At 46.2% G+C, this 19,476-nt stretch overlaps 1 protein-coding gene across 4 annotated transcripts in view; it reads left to right on the top strand.

The window, feature by feature from the left end:
• ZDHHC3 (zinc finger DHHC-type palmitoyltransferase 3) overlaps positions 1 to 19,476 on the top strand; it is a 57,452-nt gene that overhangs the window by 12,978 nt on the left and 24,998 nt on the right. For all 4 annotated transcript variants that reach the window (XM_014852441.3, XM_014852444.3, XM_014852443.3 and 1 more), the window contains exons 2-3: positions 3,365 to 3,694; positions 17,592 to 17,716. In XM_014852441.3, the coding sequence (XP_014707927.1) occupies positions 3,389 to 3,694; positions 17,592 to 17,716 (431 nt within the window). In that variant the 5' untranslated portion in view covers positions 3,365 to 3,388. The remainder of the gene's footprint in view (positions 1 to 3,364; positions 3,695 to 17,591; positions 17,717 to 19,476) is intronic.

Genomic DNA, 19,476 nt, shown 5'->3' on the forward strand with positions numbered 1-19,476 from the left:
ATACAAAGGAGATGCCGGAATTACAATTTTAATAGTCTGAACAGACCGGTTGGTGTGAGGCCAAGAGCTCAGTGAATCTCCATACCCCTGAGGACATCACTACCTAACGCACTCCAGTAATGATGTTCCTAGTAATGACTATGTCATGCTAAAGAAATGGATAATAACTGTACTTAAGACAGGAAGGCTATAATGTCTTTTTTTTAATTTTGGTTTTGCTTTTATTTTTAAGATTTCCATCTTAACCATCCAAATCATTAAAAATGTGTTTCTCCTTAAGAACAAGCCACAGTTACCTGGAAAATTTGCTTATATGGAGGAGCTTATTCTCAGCAAAACCTCACATATGAAACATAACTCTAGCATAGTCAAGTCATTGCCATATGTACAATCAAGAATGAGCAATTGGCGGGGCCAGCCCTGTGGCCTAGTGGTTAAAGTTCCATGCACTCCACTTCAGCGCCCTGGGTTCACAGGTTCAGATCCCAGGTGCAGACCTACTCTACTCATTAGCCATGCTGTGGAGGCATCCCACATACAAAGTAGAGGAAGATTGGCACAGATGTTAGCTCAAGGACGATCTTCCTCAAGCAAAAAAGAGGAAGATTTTCAACGGATGTTAGCTCACGGCAATCTTCCTCACCAAAAAAATAATAATAGTAATAATTAAAAAAAAGAAAGCAATTGTCAGAGGCTAGAATCCAGTCAACTACTCTGAATATGCCAGGGGCATAATTTAATCACTGGAAGTATCTAAACAGGAGCATTGCTCTCAGACTTATTTTCAATGATCATCCATTTCTGAAAATGCGACCATTTATGATCATTGAAGAAGGGTTTGATGGAGTCCACAGGTCGTGGTGAGAAGACCCTCTGCAGATGATGGGAGGTTATGTTGCTGCAGACGTAGGTGGGGTGGTGAGTTGTAACTGACCGTCTCTGTCACACCAAGCTGTTCTGCAGGGGAAGCAGGAGTCGAGATGGATCTCAGTGGGTTATTTGGTGGTTAAGAGCTGCTTAGAATCAGGGCTTAGCAAACCTCTGTAGAGAGCCAGAGAGTAAATACTTTAGGCTTACGGGTCATACTGGATCACACTGTCTCCTTCATAAGTAGTCAACTCTGCCATTATAATGCAAAAAGCAGACATAGACCATATGCAACCGAATGGTGTGGCTGTGATCCAATAAAACTTTATTGGTTTAGAGCTTAAATAGTAATTGTGGGAACATAGGTGATATATGTATATACAAATCTGTATGGCAACAGGAAAACTAAGAGAATACTTGCATTTGGAGGTTGTCAGATGTTGAGCTTTTGAATCATTGTGGGATTTCATCTTTTCATTTGTTTGGTTTTGGTTGAATGGAGTTCAGGATTTTAGAATTTGCTGAGCATAGGTCAGGTCCCAGACATCCCTTGTCTGCAATCTCCTACTGTCCCTCTGTTTGGTGTTTCAGAAGGTATCCCTATGTCTTTTAATGCCTCTAGGATGTCACAGGCAACACTAAATGCCACTGTCTTCTGGAGAACACAAGATTGCTTTATTACAAAATTCTGGTTGGTAGACCATCGGGAACCACTTTTACTGTACTTGGGATGGTTGTTCTATATGTGCCATGCTTCTTGTTCTCCAGCTCCCAACGCAATGTACCCAGCATGTGATAGTCACTGAGTATTTGTTGAGTTGAGGTTCCTTTGGACAAGTACACAGTACACATTTAACTGCCTTTTAGCCATTAACTCTCTGCCACCCAGGGAGGGGAAGCCCTGGCCTTACTCTTTCATTATTAGTCTATGCAACTTTTGACTCTATTTTGAGCAGTAGTTCCTGCCCTCTCAGCTTTCTGGACACGTCCGTACTTTTCATGACTGCACTGTATTCAATGCAGATGCCGTTTCTTTGTTGGGGGTGAGGGCAGTGGAGGAAGCAGGAAAATTGGGCAAAAGGTTAAGGAGAACCCAACTCAACCTTTGAAAGCTTGCTGTTGCCCTTCAGAGCCTCAGTCTTCAGAAAAGCACACATAGCCAGGACTGCTTTTGAGTGATTTCCTCTTTTATGAAGTGACTTGAGTTCTCGAAAGACTGAGATGTCACTTGCTGTGCTGTTGACTGTGCCACGGGTAGGTTTTCCATGGCAGCTACATCTGATGGTGAACTTGAACCATCACTGTTTCTAACTGAGAAACCTGATTGATGATACAACAGGCACAGGGTTTAAGATAAAGAAATAGAGGAGGGAAATGCGCACTTGCTGTGTCTGGCAGCACAAGCTGTGGACAGATAGACTTTAGTTATTGATTCTTAGTTATTTCATTGCTGTCTCCAGAGCCTCGAGCTGCAGCTGTTAGGAAGAAAGGGCACATTGCTCAGCACTTGTTTCTGAAGGAATGAGTGTCTTTCCTAGAGAGAAAACATGTGCGCAGTCTGTGACATGTACAGGGTTTTACAGTCTACAGCATTCATCAGGAGCACCTCCAACTCCCCCGACCCCACACCAACACTGTGAGGAGGTGGCGGAGGCTGAAAGGTGGGTGTTTTCACAGATGAGGAGATAAAAACTCACAAAGCCCCACAGCCAGGTGTGGGAAAACATCTTAGGACTCATCATCCAATATTCTCCTCACTTTGCCCCATCACCCACAAGGAGAGCAGAACTCAGAGAGCCTCTTGTCCCTGGAAAATAAACCATTTTGGCCATAGGGCTAGAAAGCCTGGCTTGTTTCAAGAGCCTTTCCCATCCTAGTGACTGTTTTGCCTTATCGTTAGCTCATGCAGCAAGTTAGAGTGTCTTAATGATTGCAGCTTAACCCTAGTCCTAGGTAACCATTACTTTCCTCCTGCTCATCCTTGTTAATGCCACAGCCTCAGCATTGGTCTCTGGGTTTGTCCATGGTACAGAGGCAGCAGTGTTACTGCTGACGAGTTTTCCCAGAGGGTACTCCGCCCCTCACCCCTTTGTCTTTTAGGTCCAAATTTGAACATATCTATTGAGACACTGTCTGCCCAGTAGATCCCTAATGAAAGAGGAATCCTAGGTTCTAGTCCCACCTCTAAGTTGGTGTACTGTGTGTGCTGCTGCTGCCCTGGCTGACCTTGGGCAAGGCATTTGCCCTTTGAAGGCTCCCTTTTCCTTATCCGTCATGTGAATGCTTTGGGCAAGGTGGCCCTGTTTCACAAAGGCTAAGTGAACTCTCAGGGGTAGGAAAGAGAACTCAGATTTTAAGTGAACAGAAGATTTAGGCAGCTTTTCTGTAAGAGGTTCACACATAGATACTTGTGGCTTACTTTAAAAAGGTAATTTTGTCAAGTCTCCTTGATGACAAGACAACACTAAATTTCTGGATTCTTTGTTCTCTCTTCCAGATGCCACTATGGACAGAATAGCTTATGATGCTTATCCCCACCCACCACTTCCGAGACATTGAGCGGAAGCCAGAATACCTCCAGCCGGAGAAGTGCATCCCACCTCCCCACCCCAGTCCTGTGGGAACCATGTGGTTTATCCGCGACGGCTGTGGCATTGCCTGTGCCATTGTCACCTGGTTTCTGGTCCTCTATGCGGAGTTTGTGGTCCTCTTTGTTATGTTGATTCCATCCCGAGACTACGTGTACAGCATCATCAACGGAATTGTGTTCAACCTGCTGGCCTTCTTGGCCCTGGCTTCCCATTGCCGGGCCATGCTGACGGACCCCGTGAGTATGTCTGGGCTTGTTTTGACCCGCCCACACTCTTCTCCTCTGGCCCTGGCATGGCCGCAGCCTGCATGTTCCCCCTGGACCTTGGAAATGTGGAGAACAGGAGGGCCAGGGCTGGGGTGGGAAAGTGGACTTGGCCCCACGGAGGGAACAACATCTGTGCCACAGCCTGTCTGTCTTGGTTGAATGATACTATGTGTACATTGGTTTATACATTAATTGAGCCTGCTGTGGGAGGGGTTTGGTCTAGGGGAACCCTAGCCTCTGATTAGAAAGATGAAGTCAGATAACATGGAGACTGGGGCCAGATGATTAGAGGGAAAGTGTGCTGGGGGGTTGGGTCAGGGCAGGGCTTCCCAGTGAAGACAGGACTGGAGCTAGGTATATTTGAAATTAAAGCCACATCCAGTTCCAGGACGCTGCACGGAAATGGCCTTCACTTTGTTTGGACAGGCTCATCTTTTCCTGAAAAGGGGGACAAGCCTATTTCAGGCCGCAGCAAGTGCCTCTTGGTGAATATCTTTGGGTAAAGCAGTGGTGTTCTGCCGTGATGTAGCTAAATATGCCAAGCTGTGCAAGTGGCTATTGCGTGTCATGTACCCTGGTATTAAATCCTCTGTTCCTGTTCATTATCTTGTATGGGAAAAGCAAGAGAGCGCGTTATTTGATAAAGACCTCCATGGCTTAATTGTTTCAGTATGTGGGACAAGTGTGTTTAAATGAAGAAAGGGAAAGCACTGCCAATGACAGTGGCACTGGCCACACGGGTTTCGTTTCTCTGAGCCCCAGGGAAGTTACAGTAAAGATGTGGGTCCTGAGCTAGTTCCCTTCTTGAAGGGCTCCATTTCCTGCTGGCTCAGGTGGTGGATTATAAGCCCGCATGGGAAAGCAGCATTTTACAAGGATCACTCTGGCAGCAGTGAGGACGAGCCCTGGGGGGCAGTGGTGGGTGGAATACAATGAACAGCGCATTTATTGAGTGCCTACTGTGTGAGACGTTCCTTTCTGAGCAATAGATATAGCTGTGAGCAAGACAAACCAAAATCCCTGCCCTCTTGAAGCTCACGTCCTAGTGTAGGGGGTCAGGCAGTAAGGACATGAGCGAACAAGATAATTTCAGAAAGTGAGAAGTGCTTTAAAGACAGTAAAACAGTGTGATCCAGATAATGTGGTGACTTTTTTGGGGCAAAGGGGACTACTTTAGATCAAGGAGATGTGAGAAGGCCTCTCTGAGGCCATGCCTTTTGAGCTGAGACCCGAATGACGTGAAGCTGCAAGTCAGGCAAATGAAGATCTGAGGGCAGAGCATTCCAGGCAGAGGAGAGAGTAGGTACAAAGGCCCAGAGGTAGGCACGTGCTTGGCATGTTTGAGAAACAGCACTAAGACCAGGGTGACCGAAGCATGGTGAATGGGGGTGAGAAGGGCTAGAAGAGGTGGAGAGAGCTGCAGAAGCCAAATCGGGCAGGGCCTTGTAGGCCTCGTGAGAACTTTGGTCTCTATCCTAAATGCAGTGGGAAGCCATCAGAGAAGCATGATGTGACCTGATTTTTAAAAAGACAATGCCTTGTGCTTGTGATGGGGGTTTGAGGTGGACAAGTGAAAGCAGGAAGATGAGAGTTATTGTGCTGGTCCTCGTAAGACATGGTGGTGGCTCAGACCAAGGTGGGAGAGGTGAAGCTGGAGTGAAGCTGTTGGATTTGGAGTCTATTTTAGGCTTCTGATTCTCAAGCCTGGCTGCATGTTAGAATCCTTTGGGGAGCTTTTAAAAAGTACTAATGCCTGGACCCCACCCCCAGAGATTCTAGTCTAATTGGTAGGGCGGGGTCCTGGTACTGGGGTGCTTTAAAACTCCCAGGCATCTCTCGTGTTCCGCCAGGTCTGAGAACTGCCATTCAAAAGAGCTGAAGAATAGAAGAGGGATTGGAGAGTGTGCCTTCCAGTCTTGGCTTGAGTAGCTGGGAGATTCACTGGTGCCATTTATTGAATGGGAGAGTCTGGGGAAAACAGACTTTCGAGAGAAATCAAGGTTTTTATTGTGGCCAAACTGCATCTATATTACATGTTAGCAGAGATGCCAAGTGGGCAGTAGATAGCCAGGTCTGGGGCTGGTGGAGGGTCAGGATCAGAGAGTCGAGTATGCAGGTCATTGATTTCCAGAAGGCGTGTGAATCAGGGAACTGGATGTCCAGTGGGGGTGGGAGAGGCTTCCACCCTGGTGTTCCTGCTGCCCTCACACGCGTGTGTCCTTTTCCCCCCACGTTGACTCATGTGGCCTCTCCAGGGACCTCCTCAGTCTGGCCCCTTGCAGTTGAATGCAGAGAGAATGATTCTCACTGTGGTATATGTTGCTCAGCTTCCAATCCCAAATAAGTGAGAGCCATAGACTGTATCCCAAACACCAGTCAACTTCTCATAGGTGTGTTTTGCTGGTGGCCCCAAAGAAAACTGGGCCAAAAAATGAAGCATCTGTCAAATATCTACCATTAGTTAGGGGAGCAGCTCAAAGCATGTCCTACAGGTGTGCCCCATCTCAGGCTCTTCCTGCCGCTGACTGCCTCTCCCCACTCCCAGCACATGACACCTTATGCAAAACCCAGTGTCTAAAACAGAAAGAGGTGGAACTGCAGAGGTGGGAGCCCCTGGGGCACCCTGGGCTTCCACCAGGCAGAGTTGGGAGCCCAGATCTCACATTGAAGGCAGATCAATTAGGGTTCATTATTAACACTGCAGGGGGAGTCTGTTTTCAGAAGGGCAATGCTCAGTGTTCCAGGGAGTTCCCTAACAGAACGATCATATTTGGATCTCAAGAATTCATGTTGCCTGTAGTTTTTCAGAACAACTTACATCCTAAGATTATAAACAATGTATAACAATGTATACAATGTATATCATTTTCGTTTGTTAGTATTACTAGGAAAAAGAAAAAAAACTTTTATAGGCTCCCCCAAACAGTTACTGTACCACTTCTAGCTTTGAAATTCTTATTCTAAATGTAACATCAGAGCAATTGCAGCCACCACAGCTTTCTGGGCCATTTAGCAAACATTTACTCCTACACAGAAGTAAAGCTCCGCATAGAGCTTGAGCAGAAAACAGAAGAGGGAAATGTGTAAGCAGCCCCCTCTGAGAAGGGGATAAAAGGGATAGGCCTGTAAAGAGAGGGAAGGGGACAGAGGGGCAGGTGCCTCACTTGGCAGGTGGGCTGGCATGGGTGTGGGCAGGAGCCCAAGTCAGACTGGTGTTTGATCTCCGGGTACCTCTTCTTGCCTGCTCTGAGGTTGCATAATGTCATCAAAGGAGCGTTCTGTGTTCCTGAAACATTTCAGACGTTTAGAGGTCTAGAGTGGCTCCACTTGCCCAGAAGAGGCAGCCTCTTGAAGAAAACCTGGACTCAGAAACCCTTATCTTGGTACCCCTTTCTCTCCTTTCCTGCCTCCTCCAGTTTTACCACCTTTTCTTTCCCAGTTACAAGTACATTTTTAATTCCTCATCCTGTGAACCCCCTCAGGCATCCTGAGGGATTCCCTTTAAATTTTACATCTGAGACAAAGTCTGTCTTCCAGAAGAAGCTTACAGCTGAGAGACACAGCTTGTTTATTTTTGTCCTGGCTGCCAGGAAGCTCAAAAGCCAAGCACTACTCAATGATAGCAATTGTGTAAACTCTGTGGTCAGCTTTTTTTTGCCCCTCCTTTCTTTGGACCTAATCATTTATTAACCTCATTGTAGATTATCTCAAACCTGAGATTTGAAAAAAGGAGGAATGTAAATCAATTCAATTTAACCACATTGTTAAGAAAAAGAAAATTCATCTGTCTTCCTGCCGCTGCCCCTCCCTCCCATTGAATCCCACACTGGGAACACCTTGCTATAAACAGACCTCACATGACTATCTCAGACCACTGCAGGCCACCGATTTACTTTTACCCAGCAAAACTCATCAGTGAAATATCGGGACTCACTTCAGCATGCATTTGATATTCCCTCTGGAGTCTCCCTCGGTGACTTTATTCAGCACATCTGTGTACAGAATCAGTAAGTATTTACTTGGGCCGGTAGCATGGCGGCATGATGTCGGGCCCGTGGAAACCCAGAGAAGGAATGTAACTGGGCCCTCCTGCAGTGTGCAGCTGCGTGCTGGGTGCAGCCCGAGAAGGCCTTCTCCCGTCTTGCCCAAAGGTCTGAGCACATTCCCAGGTCAGGAGACTTGCCTCAGGGTTCACATGAGTCAGGTGCTGCATTCTCCCTCATGCCAGGCAACTTCTCATACGTGCCACTGAGTGACTTATAAACACCGACTGGAAAGTCTTTCTAGCTCCAGAGAGAGGAAGGTGACCAATTGGGGCATTACCTGCCGTGCAGGAGACAGGTGGCCTTGTGACACAGGCCTGGGGCTGATCACCCTGTTTCCGGCAGAGCAAATAGAAGGAGAGTTTCTGCCTAGACCAGTAGGTGTGCAGAAGCCTTGATCCCATGGTCCCTGAAACAATTTAAGCAGGTTTTCACCCTCATTGCTTGAAATAAATAGAGTCATTGGTGCTTCTTTGGAACCTGTCTCCATTGCTTTCCATTGTGTCCTTTTTACATCATCATAATTATCCTGGATACTTACTGAAACCAGCCTTGTTATCCTGGGCCTGTTTCACTCTTAATGTTAGCATGGTGATATAGTTGTTGACAGGAGAAGGCATATGGCATCAAAGCAATAAAAAAAAAGCCTCTTTGGCGCTGGCCTGGTGGCATAGTGGTTGGGTTCATGTGCTCCTCTTCAGCAGCCTGGAGTTTGCAGGTTTGGATCCCAGGCACAGACCTATGCACCACTCATCAAGCCATGCTGTGGCAGCATCCCACATGCAAAATAGAGGAAGAGTGGCACAGATGTTAGCTCAGTGACAGTCTTCAAGCAAAAAGGAAGATTGGCAAGGGATATTAGCTCAGGGCCAATCTTCCTCACCAAAAAAAGAAAAAAGGCCTCCTCAAGTCACTTAATAGAAATATCCAATAAATATGTAAGTCATCTTCTGATAGAGGCATAGGTTTTAGACTTGGCTTGCCTAGGTCTGAATCCTGGTTCTGCCACTTGTTAGTCATATGATCTCGGGAAGTTGCTTAACTTCTCTGCTTTAGTTACCTCATCTATAAAATGAGGAATGGCATAGTCTTTACCTCATGAGTTTCTTGTCAGAATTAACTGACAAAATACAGTAAAGCACTTGCAACTGTGCCTGGCATCTAAGCACTCAATAAATGTCTGTTGTATCATCATCATTATTCAGCTTGGCTTCATTGAATACTTGCTCCGTGCCAAGCCCTGGGCAATTCACTGGGCTACAAGTTGAAAGACATTGTCTCTGTCCTCCAGGAATTTGTAGTCATGTAGGAGAGATTGGTGTGTAATTAAATGATTGTTGTTATGAGACAAGTACCAACTGTGGTAGCACAGAGGCCAAGTGATGAGTTGTGCCTTTGGTGTGGCCTGGGGCCACTAGAAAGAAGGCAGAGGAGGTGACCTCTGAGTGAGTTTTGGTTTGGGTGCAAGCGGCAAGGAGGTACCTGGCAGACTGAGGGAAGGTGCTAATCCGGGGTGCCTAAGGGCACGAGAGGAGGACTTGAGAGCATAATGCTTTTAGGAAACTCCAGGTAGTCCACAGGGCAGGACTGTCCAGGGAGAGGGGTGACACTGGATTGGTGATACAGGCCTGGGCTGTGGTGGCCTTGCATGAACCCTGCCCAGGAGCTCAGACTCTGGGCCGTGTGAAGGCTCTAAGGAGCCAGTGAAGACTTTTAGACAAGGAGAATAACATGATTAGATTCACGTTTTAAAAAGTTTACTCTGGAAAATACTGGGGAGAAAGGATAGAGGTGGGGCTGTAGGGTGCAGGGGAGAGACGGGAGGCAAGAAGACCAGGAGATTCTCTAGTATCTGGTGCACATGATGATGGGGCTGAACTAAGGCCTTGAGAGTAGCATGGAGGGGAGAATATGGGATTCAGGGCACAACTTGGGGCCAAATTAACCTGGTGGAGTGGGTGTGGGTGCGGGGCAGCGCATTAGAGGAGTTGGGGATGACTACTGATTTCTACCCTTGACGACAGGGTAGATGGATATGCCATGGGCCAGGGAAGGGTAAGTAGGAGGAACAGTTTGGGGAGAAAGTAATGGGTTCAGTTCTAGCATATTGAGTTTGGGGGGTTTGGTTTTAATGCCTTTTGAACAGCCAGGTGGAGATATCTGCAGCTCCAAAACAGGGATCTGATTTGGAGCTGGCAATTTGAGCCTTACCACTGAGTGGTGACAGAGAAAGGCTGTCCAGGGAATGCAGGATGAGCAGGGGAGAAGGCTGGCAGTGGAACCCTGAGGAACACTGGTGTCGAGGATGGGCAGGATCCCATGACAGGGGGAGAGGCACAGCCGCAGAGGCAGAAGGAGACCCGGAGGAAGTGAAGCAGTGTAGGACAGAGTGATGGGGAGGAGGGGCTGGTGGTCGGTGAGCAGACCTGAGGAAGATGAGGGCGAAGAATCGACCTTTGGGTTTGGCCTCAGGGAGTTGCTCAGTGACTTGGTGAGTGATTCCCTGGTGTGGAGACACGGGAGGGAGTTGACCTGTGCCAGAGAGCAGTGAACTAGAAAGTAAGTGAGAGGTAAGGAGAGACAGCAAACGCCCACAACTTCAAGAAGCTTAGCTATGAAGGGGAGGGAGAGCGTGGATCTGCTAACACTAAGGCAAAGCTCAGAGGTAGCAGTATGGGTCCCTGAGGGACCCTAGTCCTCCAAGACAGTGGGTACCTGTGGCTCCAGGGATGGGGGAGAGGGAGATGAGGAATGTGAAAGGGGTTTACCCCGGCAGCCTCAGTTTTCTCTGAAATAGAAAAGGAAGTGGGTAGGGGTTGAGGAAGGTACTGGAAGTTTGGGCTAGCCACTGAGGGGAAGGTTGACGGAGTCATATTATGCCTCCCTCCCCCAAATTTAAACAGATTCCACTACAGGGCCGAATATATCTCTTAGACGCACATAAGCATTTTTATGGATCTGTATATTTTTAGAAGTGTTTTTAGCTTACTATGTGCAAAGAGAAAAGACTGTAAGAATATATTCAAAAATGTTAATAGTACTTGTTTTGGGGTATAGAATCAGATGGGTTTTTCCCTTTTAATGTCCTGATCTCTCTATGTTTTTTTAAATCCTGAACAAGTATTAGTTTGGAAATGAGGAAAACATCAGTAAGTTTTGGTCTGCCAGGCTGTAGTAATTCGGAAGCTTCAAGGCATATCTGTGAGATGTATCAGAATCAGGGGGTTTGGGGTGGAGGGGGCTGTTTCTCAGTAGTGCAAGTGTGGCAGCAGTGGCAGAAATGTCTCAGCAGGCCTTCCGAGCCCCTGTCCAGAATTGTACAGAACAAAATTCCTCACTGTAAACTAATAACTGGAAGTTCGGAAATCTGTGGAGATAAGCCCAGAAGAGCATATTGAAAGAAAGAAAGAAAGAAAGAAAAAGACATCTGAGGCAGAGACTGAAAAGTGCCTGTGTCACAGACTCCTCAGTCTCGGGCTGACCCAGCTGGTCTCTGGCTCTGAAAGATGGGCTTACTGGGCAGGTGGTCTTGCCTGGATGAGAGTGAGCCTTCCAGGAGATTTACGCAGATGGAGTCACACTGGAGGGGCAAACTTTTAGAAAGGCTGAGCTCTTGAGTGCTGTCTCTGATGGTCTGAAATAGTAGGCAATAATGAGAAGACCAAATGAGGGCTCCGAGTGCCCTTTGCCGTATAGGGGTTTCCTCTTGTGGTCCTTTATGTGGAACCTCCTGGGGTTTAGAGCAACTTCTGATTGTTAAGACCTTAAAAACTGGACCTAGAAAAAAACAAATATGACCTGGGCCTTCATTTAGGAAAACTCAGCCCCATTGCTTCACCTCCTTGGGGAAATGATGTTCCTTAGTACTTTTTCCATGTACACGTGACAGTAGTGACCTAGATGTAGTTTTGTGGCTTCGGGATCCACAAAAGGTCACACAGTTGTCCAAACTCAATTACTTTTTACATTGAAGAAAATTAAAAATAAGGCCCTGTGAGCTTTTGTGGGGCCCTCTTCTCTGCCTGGGCTGGTGACCTTCCTAAGCCCCTTTTAAAATCCACTCGTCCGGGTGGTCTGGGCCCTGCCTTGCCTGTGTGAAGACTTCCAGACCCTGGCCCTTCACTGCTGCATCAAGGGGGTCCCTCAGATGTCTCAAGATGAGACAGTCATAGCAACTTGGCTACAAACTTCAGGAAAGTTGCTTGTATTCCTATTTAGGATAGCTCCTTCCTGGGGTATGTTTTTTTGCTTGTATTTTTAATGAGTTTTTTCCTCATTGCAAAAGCCACATGTTCCTAGTAGAACATTTAAGAAATGTAGTCAAGAAAATGAAAATTACCTGTGATCCAACTACATGAAATAATCAATAATACTTTTGCGTGTATCTTTCTGTATGTGTATGTATAAAATATTTACCAAAATGGACTTATATTCTGCATATTGTTTGGAAATCTACTTTTCCCTTTAACAGTCTATCATAGGTGTTTTCCATGTTATGAGCTGTGTACTTTTGCGGCATATTTAGTGTCAAGAACTATATCCTAAATGGCATATATGTACCATATAAGTCCTTGCCTACAGAAATTTGTTTGATTTTAAAATTTCTATCGTAGGCTTTCCTGGCATCTGACTGCATTTTGCAGACCGGAATATTTTTTATACTTCTTTTTTGAACTTTTAGGAAAATTTTTTTTTATTAAGAGTATGATATTAGGAAAATTTTCAATGAAACACTTCAAACAAGTAGGAGGATATAAAGGATAATGTGATGACCACTCGTGTGTTCACCCCTAGCTTCAAAAATAAAGCATTACAAAGAGTTTTAGCCTATTTATATACACACCCTCCACCTGCCACTTCATTCCACGCCACCCAGCCTCCTACCACCACAGAGGTGATCATTATGCTGAGTCCCTTGGGATTTACAGCATCTTGGTGCCCACAGTTCCCGTGTACCAGGATCCAGGTTTTTAGAGGTCTCTTCTTGGGACGTCATCACCACCCTACTTGAAATCCTGAGCCTCCACCAGTGAGATGAGCATTTGTGTGGATGAGTGATCCTTTGGATTTTCTCGCTCGTCCTTGTCTCCTGCCCCTCAGGAGCCGTCAGCCGGTCACCATCAGACAGACCAGTACGGAAGTGCGTCATTGCTCCTAGTGATAAGTTAGTCAAGTGCTGCCCATCTCGGGAGTGAGTAGGTCCTCACCGAGGCAGGAGAGGGAGGACTAAAGAGCTGGTGATAACAGAGGGGTCAGCAGAGGAGAAGTTGGAGGCCCAGCAAAGAACCACATGAGGGATGGAGTTGGGGCAGGAGGAGAGGCCAGGAGACGAGGGCCTATCAGTGTATGCCAGCCTGGAGACGCCAGAGAGGCACCCCAGGGCCTCTTGGAGACAAGTTGAAAATCTTTCCATGATGGAACAGTAATACTGGATTTTTTCTTCACTGCTGGGAAGACCCCCTTGCACATGCTGCCGTTCTCCAGCCATTACCTCCTGGACAGGCTGGGTACAGACCCCCATCTGGCTGGTGCTGGGACTGTTCCCCCCAGGTGCCCACCTTCTGCCTGCATCCACTAGGATCCTCACCCTTCGGGCCCAAGTGCCTCCTGGCCTTCCTGAGGTCCCCACCCGCAGCCCTGCTGCCTCCCCCAGCTCCTAATGCCCCAGTGGCCATGCCTTTTACTGGGTCCTCAGCCTCCTTCCTGTGTCTGTGTGCCTGTCTGCCCCACCAGGCTCCCATCCCTTCTTTGTACTCCCCACAGTGCTCGGTACAGGGTAGACTTTCAGGAAAGAGTTGTTAGTTGATTTGTCTTTATGGTTTCCATAGCTGGAATCTTTATCCTCTGTGAGTCGTTTTCTTGCCAAAAGACCAAACCACAGCTCCTTTGCATTCTCAGCGTTTAAAGCTTTTTCTGTTTCTTCAGTGGCTCTTCCCATACCAGACTTTCATAGGAAAGGTTCTGACACTCAGTCCTCATCCTTTCTGCCCTGGGAACCCCTCACTTGGCCTGTTATAGTCCCTCAGCCCCACTCTGGGGAGACCAGGGGTGCTCTGGCAGCTCTGAAATCCCCACCTGCCCACCCTAGTAAGCCACACTGTCACTTGCTCTGGGCCCCTTCGGAACTTGGGCACAGTCCCGGGTTCTGTTGTTGTGATGTTGTGTTACCTTCTCTGATTGTGGTATCTAATGGATGCCCACTAAGGAGTGGAGCCTGGTGTCGCCTAGACCTAACATAGGGGTCTTGGGGGGAGAGGTGGGCCCTGAGTCCCTACCATAACTGTGACTTGATTCAGTGTCGGGCCCAGTTCTTTTTTTTTTAATTGAGGTCATGTTGGCTTATAACTGTATAAATTTCAGGTATACATTATTATATTTCAGTTTACGTATAGACTGCATTGTGTTCACTACTAATAGTCTAGCTTTTATCCATCACCATACATATGTGCCCCTTTATCCCTTTTGCCCTCCTCCCACCCCCTTCTCCACTGGTAACCACTAGTCTCTTCTCCTTATTTAAGTATTTGTTTATCTTCCACATATGAGTGAAATCATATGGTATTTGTCTTTCTGTCTGACTTATTTTGCTTAGCATAATACCTTCAAGGTCCGTGCAAGTTCTCTCAAATAGCACAACTTTGTCTTTTTTTAAGGCTGAGTAGTATTCCATTGTATGTATATATGTATATGTACCACATCTTCTTTATCCAGTCATCCATTGATGAGCACTTGGGTTGCTTCCGCATCTTGGCTATTGTGAATAATGCTGCAATGAACATAGGCATGCATAAGTCTCCTTGAATTGTTGATCTCATGTTCTTTGCATAAATACCCAAATACCATAGCTGGATCACATGGTATTTCTATTTTTAATTTTTTGAGAAATCTCCATACTCTTTTCCATAGTGGCTGCACCAGTTTGCATTCCCACCAGCAGCGTATGAGAATTCCCTTTTCTCCACATCCTCTCCAACACTTGTTATTTCTTGTCTGGTCAATTATAACTATTTTAATGGGTAAAGGTGATATCTTAGTGTAGTTTTTATTTGCATTTCCCTAATAATTAGTGATGTTGAACATCTTTTCATGTGCCTGTTGGCCATCTGTATATCTTTGGGAAAATGTCTGTTTATATCCTTTGTCCATTTTTTGATCAGCTTGTTCATTTTGTTGTTGTTGAGTTGTACGAGTTCTTTATATATTTTGGAGATTAACCCCTTGTCAGATATATGATTTGCAAATATTCCCTCCCAGTCGGTGGGTTATCTTTTCATTTTGTTGATGGTTTCCTTTGCTTTTTAGTCTGATGTAGTCCCATTTGTTTATTTTTTCTTTTGTTTCCCTTTCCTGAGTAGACAGGATACAGCTAAGACCAGTGTCAAAGAGTATACTACCGATATTCCCTACTAAGGGTTTTATAGTTTCAGGTCTTACATTCAAGTCTTTAATCCATTTTGAGTTAATTTTTGTGTAAGGTTAAGATAATGGTCTACTTTTATTCTTTTGCGTGTAGCTGTCTAGTTTTCCCAACACCATTTATTGAAGAGACTTTCCTTTCTTCATTCTGTATCTTGGCCCCTTTGTAAAAGATTAGTTGTTCATAGATGTGTGGTTTTATTTCTGGGCTCTCAATTCTGTTTCATGGATCTATGCGTGTCTGTTTTTGTGCCAGTACCACGCTGTTTTGGTTACTATAGCTTTGTAGTAGAATTTGAATTCAGGGAGTGTGATACCTTTAACTTTGTTCTTTTTTCTCAGAATTGTTTTGGCTATTTGGGGTCTTTTGTTGTTCCATATAAATTTTAGGATTCTTTGTTCTATTTCCATGAAGAATGTCATTGGGATTCTGACTGGGATTGCGTTGAATCTGTAGACTGCTTTGGGTCATAAGGACGTTTTAACTATGTTTATTGTTCCAATCCATGAGCATGGATCTTTCCATTTCTTTATGTCTTCTTCCATTTCTTTAAATAATGTCTTATAGTTTTCAGTGTATAGGTCTTTCATCTCCTGGGTTTAATTTATTCCTAGGCCCAGTTCTTGTTTGGGAGCTGGAACAAGCTGGTGGAGTCCCCCAGGGTGGCATCCTTGGCTCCCTTCTTTTTTGTTCTGTTCACTTGCACTACTCCTTTCATCTTTTGCTGGTAACTGATAAATCTTTTCCAGGCTAGGGGCTCTGGTGCTGAACAAGGTAGACCCTAATCATGGAGCTCCTGGTCTGGCACAGTAGTTCTCAGCCCTGCTTTTTAAAAATACGGGTGTCTGGGCCTCACCCCCTGACAGTTTTTATATAGTGGTGTTGCACTAGAGTCTAGGCATCTGTATTTTCACAGTAGACTCCAGTGCACGACCAAGAATACGTGACCACAATATTAACTTGGTTCCCTACACTTTTTGTTTAGATCTCTGAATTTCTTCTCCACTTCTCCTTCATCCTTATAGTTCAGTTTTTCCTTACTGGACCATCAACAGTAACCTCTAACTAGTCTCTAGGATTTTAATCTCTCCCTCTTCTTATCTGATCCACACAGCACAGGCAACTGAGTTCTCATGCTAAAGCACTGATGTTACCTAGTGTCTCTGGGCTGCCTATAAAGAAAAATCCCACCCCAGCCCTTAGACCTGGCATTCAACACTACCCAGGCTGGCCCAGCCCATCAGTCCGGCCTCCCTGCTGACACTGCATGCCCTGGGCTCTACCATACTGATCTTCCCACTGTCTCCCTATGCTGTGCTCACTCTCACCTCTTTGCCTTTGCTATGACCCTCCTCTGGCCGGAATCCCTTTTCTCCCACAGGTCTATGTCGCAAACCTCTGTGCATTCCTCAGGACAACCCTTAAACCTCACTTCTTGACACTTCTCTGGTTCCCCTGGTTAATTGGCTGCTGCTCCTCTGTGTTCTCTCATCACAGCTGTCTTCTACAGCATGTAACCCCTCTACTAGAATTGTTGTCAGCCTCCAAAAGACCAGGAGGTCCCTGGGAGAGAGCCCTTGTTTAATTCCTGAATCCATAGCAATGAGCGCGGGAGCACAGGCTGAGCACCAAGTAGGCACCTGGTGAGGATTGGTTATTGAGACCCTGCTTGGGCCTGGACACTGCCTGTTTTCCTTCTGTTTGGACGGGTGCACAGCCCAAGTAGACTCTGGTGGCATTTTGGTTCTGCTGTTGGTTCCACCACGAGTGTGGACAGAATAAGAATGCAAAGTATTCACAAGCATCCTAAAAGGATGGGATAGCAAATTGAATGGCACTTCTGGTCAGAGAGCAAATTGAATATCCAAGGGCAATGGCTCACAGTTGCTTGTGGATTCATAAGAACTAAATATGGATTACCAATCTTTCATAACCATGGTCCTGGTAAAAAAATAAAATAAAAGTTGTTCCAATTTAAACAGAACCCAGTAAAATTCAGAGCTGCAAATTTTGATCTGGGAAAACCGGACTGTTAGATGTAAAGCTTACCAATGAAAATTCGCAAAGGCCGAAGCTGTTACTGGGAAATTTAAAAAGCAGTTGGTGAGTCACATCCTCACTGTAATATTTACATAGGAAAGAATGGATTCAATAAAAACAATTTTAGTAAAATGAAAATAGAAAATCATCAGTGTAGAAAATCAATCACTCTTCCTTAGGAAAGTTCTTTGTCAGTAAATGTTCCTTGATGTTGGCATAATTCTGAACAGAGTTCACATGTTGTTAGGATGAAAACGTTCTGTCCCTGTGTGTGTAATTGCTGCTTTCAAATGACTGTCTCCACCATGGAATGTCAGAATGGTTGGAACCCCCAGCCCAACCCTGATGCCTTTCCTCTTTATTCCAGGGGGCAGTGCCCAAAGGAAATGCCACTAAAGAGTTCATCGAGAGTTTACAGCTGAAGCCTGGACAGGTGGTGTACAAGTGTCCCAAGTGCTGCAGCATCAAGCCCGACCGTGCCCACCACTGCAGGTACACGCACCCCTGGGCTCGCCTCCTCACCCCCCACACTCCCCCACCCCCCACCTCTGCAGGTATGTGCACCCACCAGGCTCGCCTCCTCACACACACACACACTCACCCACTCACGCACAGGTGCCTGACTGAGCCCACCACTGCAGGCACTTACATGCCCCTGGGCTCACCTCCTCACCCCTACATACTTACCCACTTTACCCATGGGTGCCATCAGCAACAGGACTTCTGAACGTCCCCTCTTCTAGGCACTGAGTGACTGCTGTCTCTCCCTCCCAATTCCCATGAGCTCACTAGATTGGAAAAGGGCATTTGGTTTGGGCTCAGGACACCCATCCCAAAACTTGGCTCTGCTACACCTGACATAGGACCTTGACTGTCTTTCCTTTGTTTCCATAACTGTAAAATTGAGAGGATTCCTGGTATTCCCACCTCACAGCTTTGTTACTTTATTAAGGGCACATGAGACAAAGCTTTAGAAAATCATTCTATGAATGTCTAGTACTTAACCCAATTAAGAGGTGGGCCCTATTCACTTAAATTTTATGGGGACATGAAGGAGTTGTTCTTGAATGAATGCTTTTCTTCAAAACAAAACCTCTAGAGGTTGTGACACTTATAAAATTCAGCCAAAAAAAGCCATTTCCCGGGGCTGGCCCCGTGGCCGAGTGGTTAAGTTCGCGCGCTCCGCTGCAGGCGGCCCAGTGTTTCGTTGGTTCGAATCCTGGGCGCGGACATGACACTGCTCATCAAACCACGCTGAGGCGGCGTCCCACATACCACAACTAGAAGGACCCACAACGAAGAATATACAACTATGTACCGGGGGGGGCTTTGGGGAGAAAAAGGAAAAAATAAAATCTTTAAAAAAAAAAAAAAGCCATTTCCCCATCTTATCTGTGATGATTTCTCCCTTTTGGTTTTCAGATTTCTTTCTTGTTTTGAGTCTTCTCAACAAGAAAACATCTAGCTAAAAATTGTGCTTTATTATTACAAAAGACTTTTAAATGCTCAGTTACAGGAATACAAACATGTCCCTTGGTCCCTTTTTCATACTGGTGTGTGTTTGGGGTGGGGAGAGATTGTGGAGGAATGAACTGGCTCCTGATGTCAGGAGGTCATCCTTGTCAGTCTCAGGCTGTGGGAACATTTGGGTTTTGTGAGAGAGCCAAGCCCCCGAAAGGTGGCATTTCTGTGTGGGCCTCACTGTCTACCTCTCAGAGGAAAGCAGATCCCATTGTCAGCTCCTAAGTCAGTCCCAGGCACCTCAGCCCACCCTGTCTCATCATCAGTCATCTCATTTTCACCCTCATGGCCACCCCCAGAGATAGGTATTGCTATAGGAATGACTCCCTAGATGAGGGATTAAGGCTCGAAGGGGTTAAGTGACTGCTCTGAGATCACAGAGCTGGTGAGTCCCGGAGACAGGATTGGGTCCCACTGGTTCTGACTCCAAGTCCACAGCGCTTTCCACTAGAACTCCAGTTAGGAGATGGCTCGTGAAAAACTGAGGTAATCGTATGTATGTTTTCCTGTCTGTCTGAGAGAGAAAGATCTGAAGACCTCCACAACTGAGGGTGAGGGCTGAGGAGCTTGGGCAGGGGCCTTTGGTAATAGCTGTCTCCTGTGGAGTTTTCTGTCTCTGGGTCAGCTTGCTTCTGAGATCTGTGTTAGAAGCTAATTTCAAGGCTTGCTTCCTGTGCCTGAGATGGAGGCAGCAGTCTAGTCTTTTCCTGCTACCCTGAGGCTCAGGAGAC

The sequence above is a fragment of the Equus asinus genome, chromosome 21 (genome assembly GCF_041296235.1).
Source record: "Equus asinus isolate D_3611 breed Donkey chromosome 21, EquAss-T2T_v2, whole genome shotgun sequence".
NCBI classification, from domain to species: Eukaryota; Metazoa; Chordata; class Mammalia; order Perissodactyla; family Equidae; genus Equus; species Equus asinus.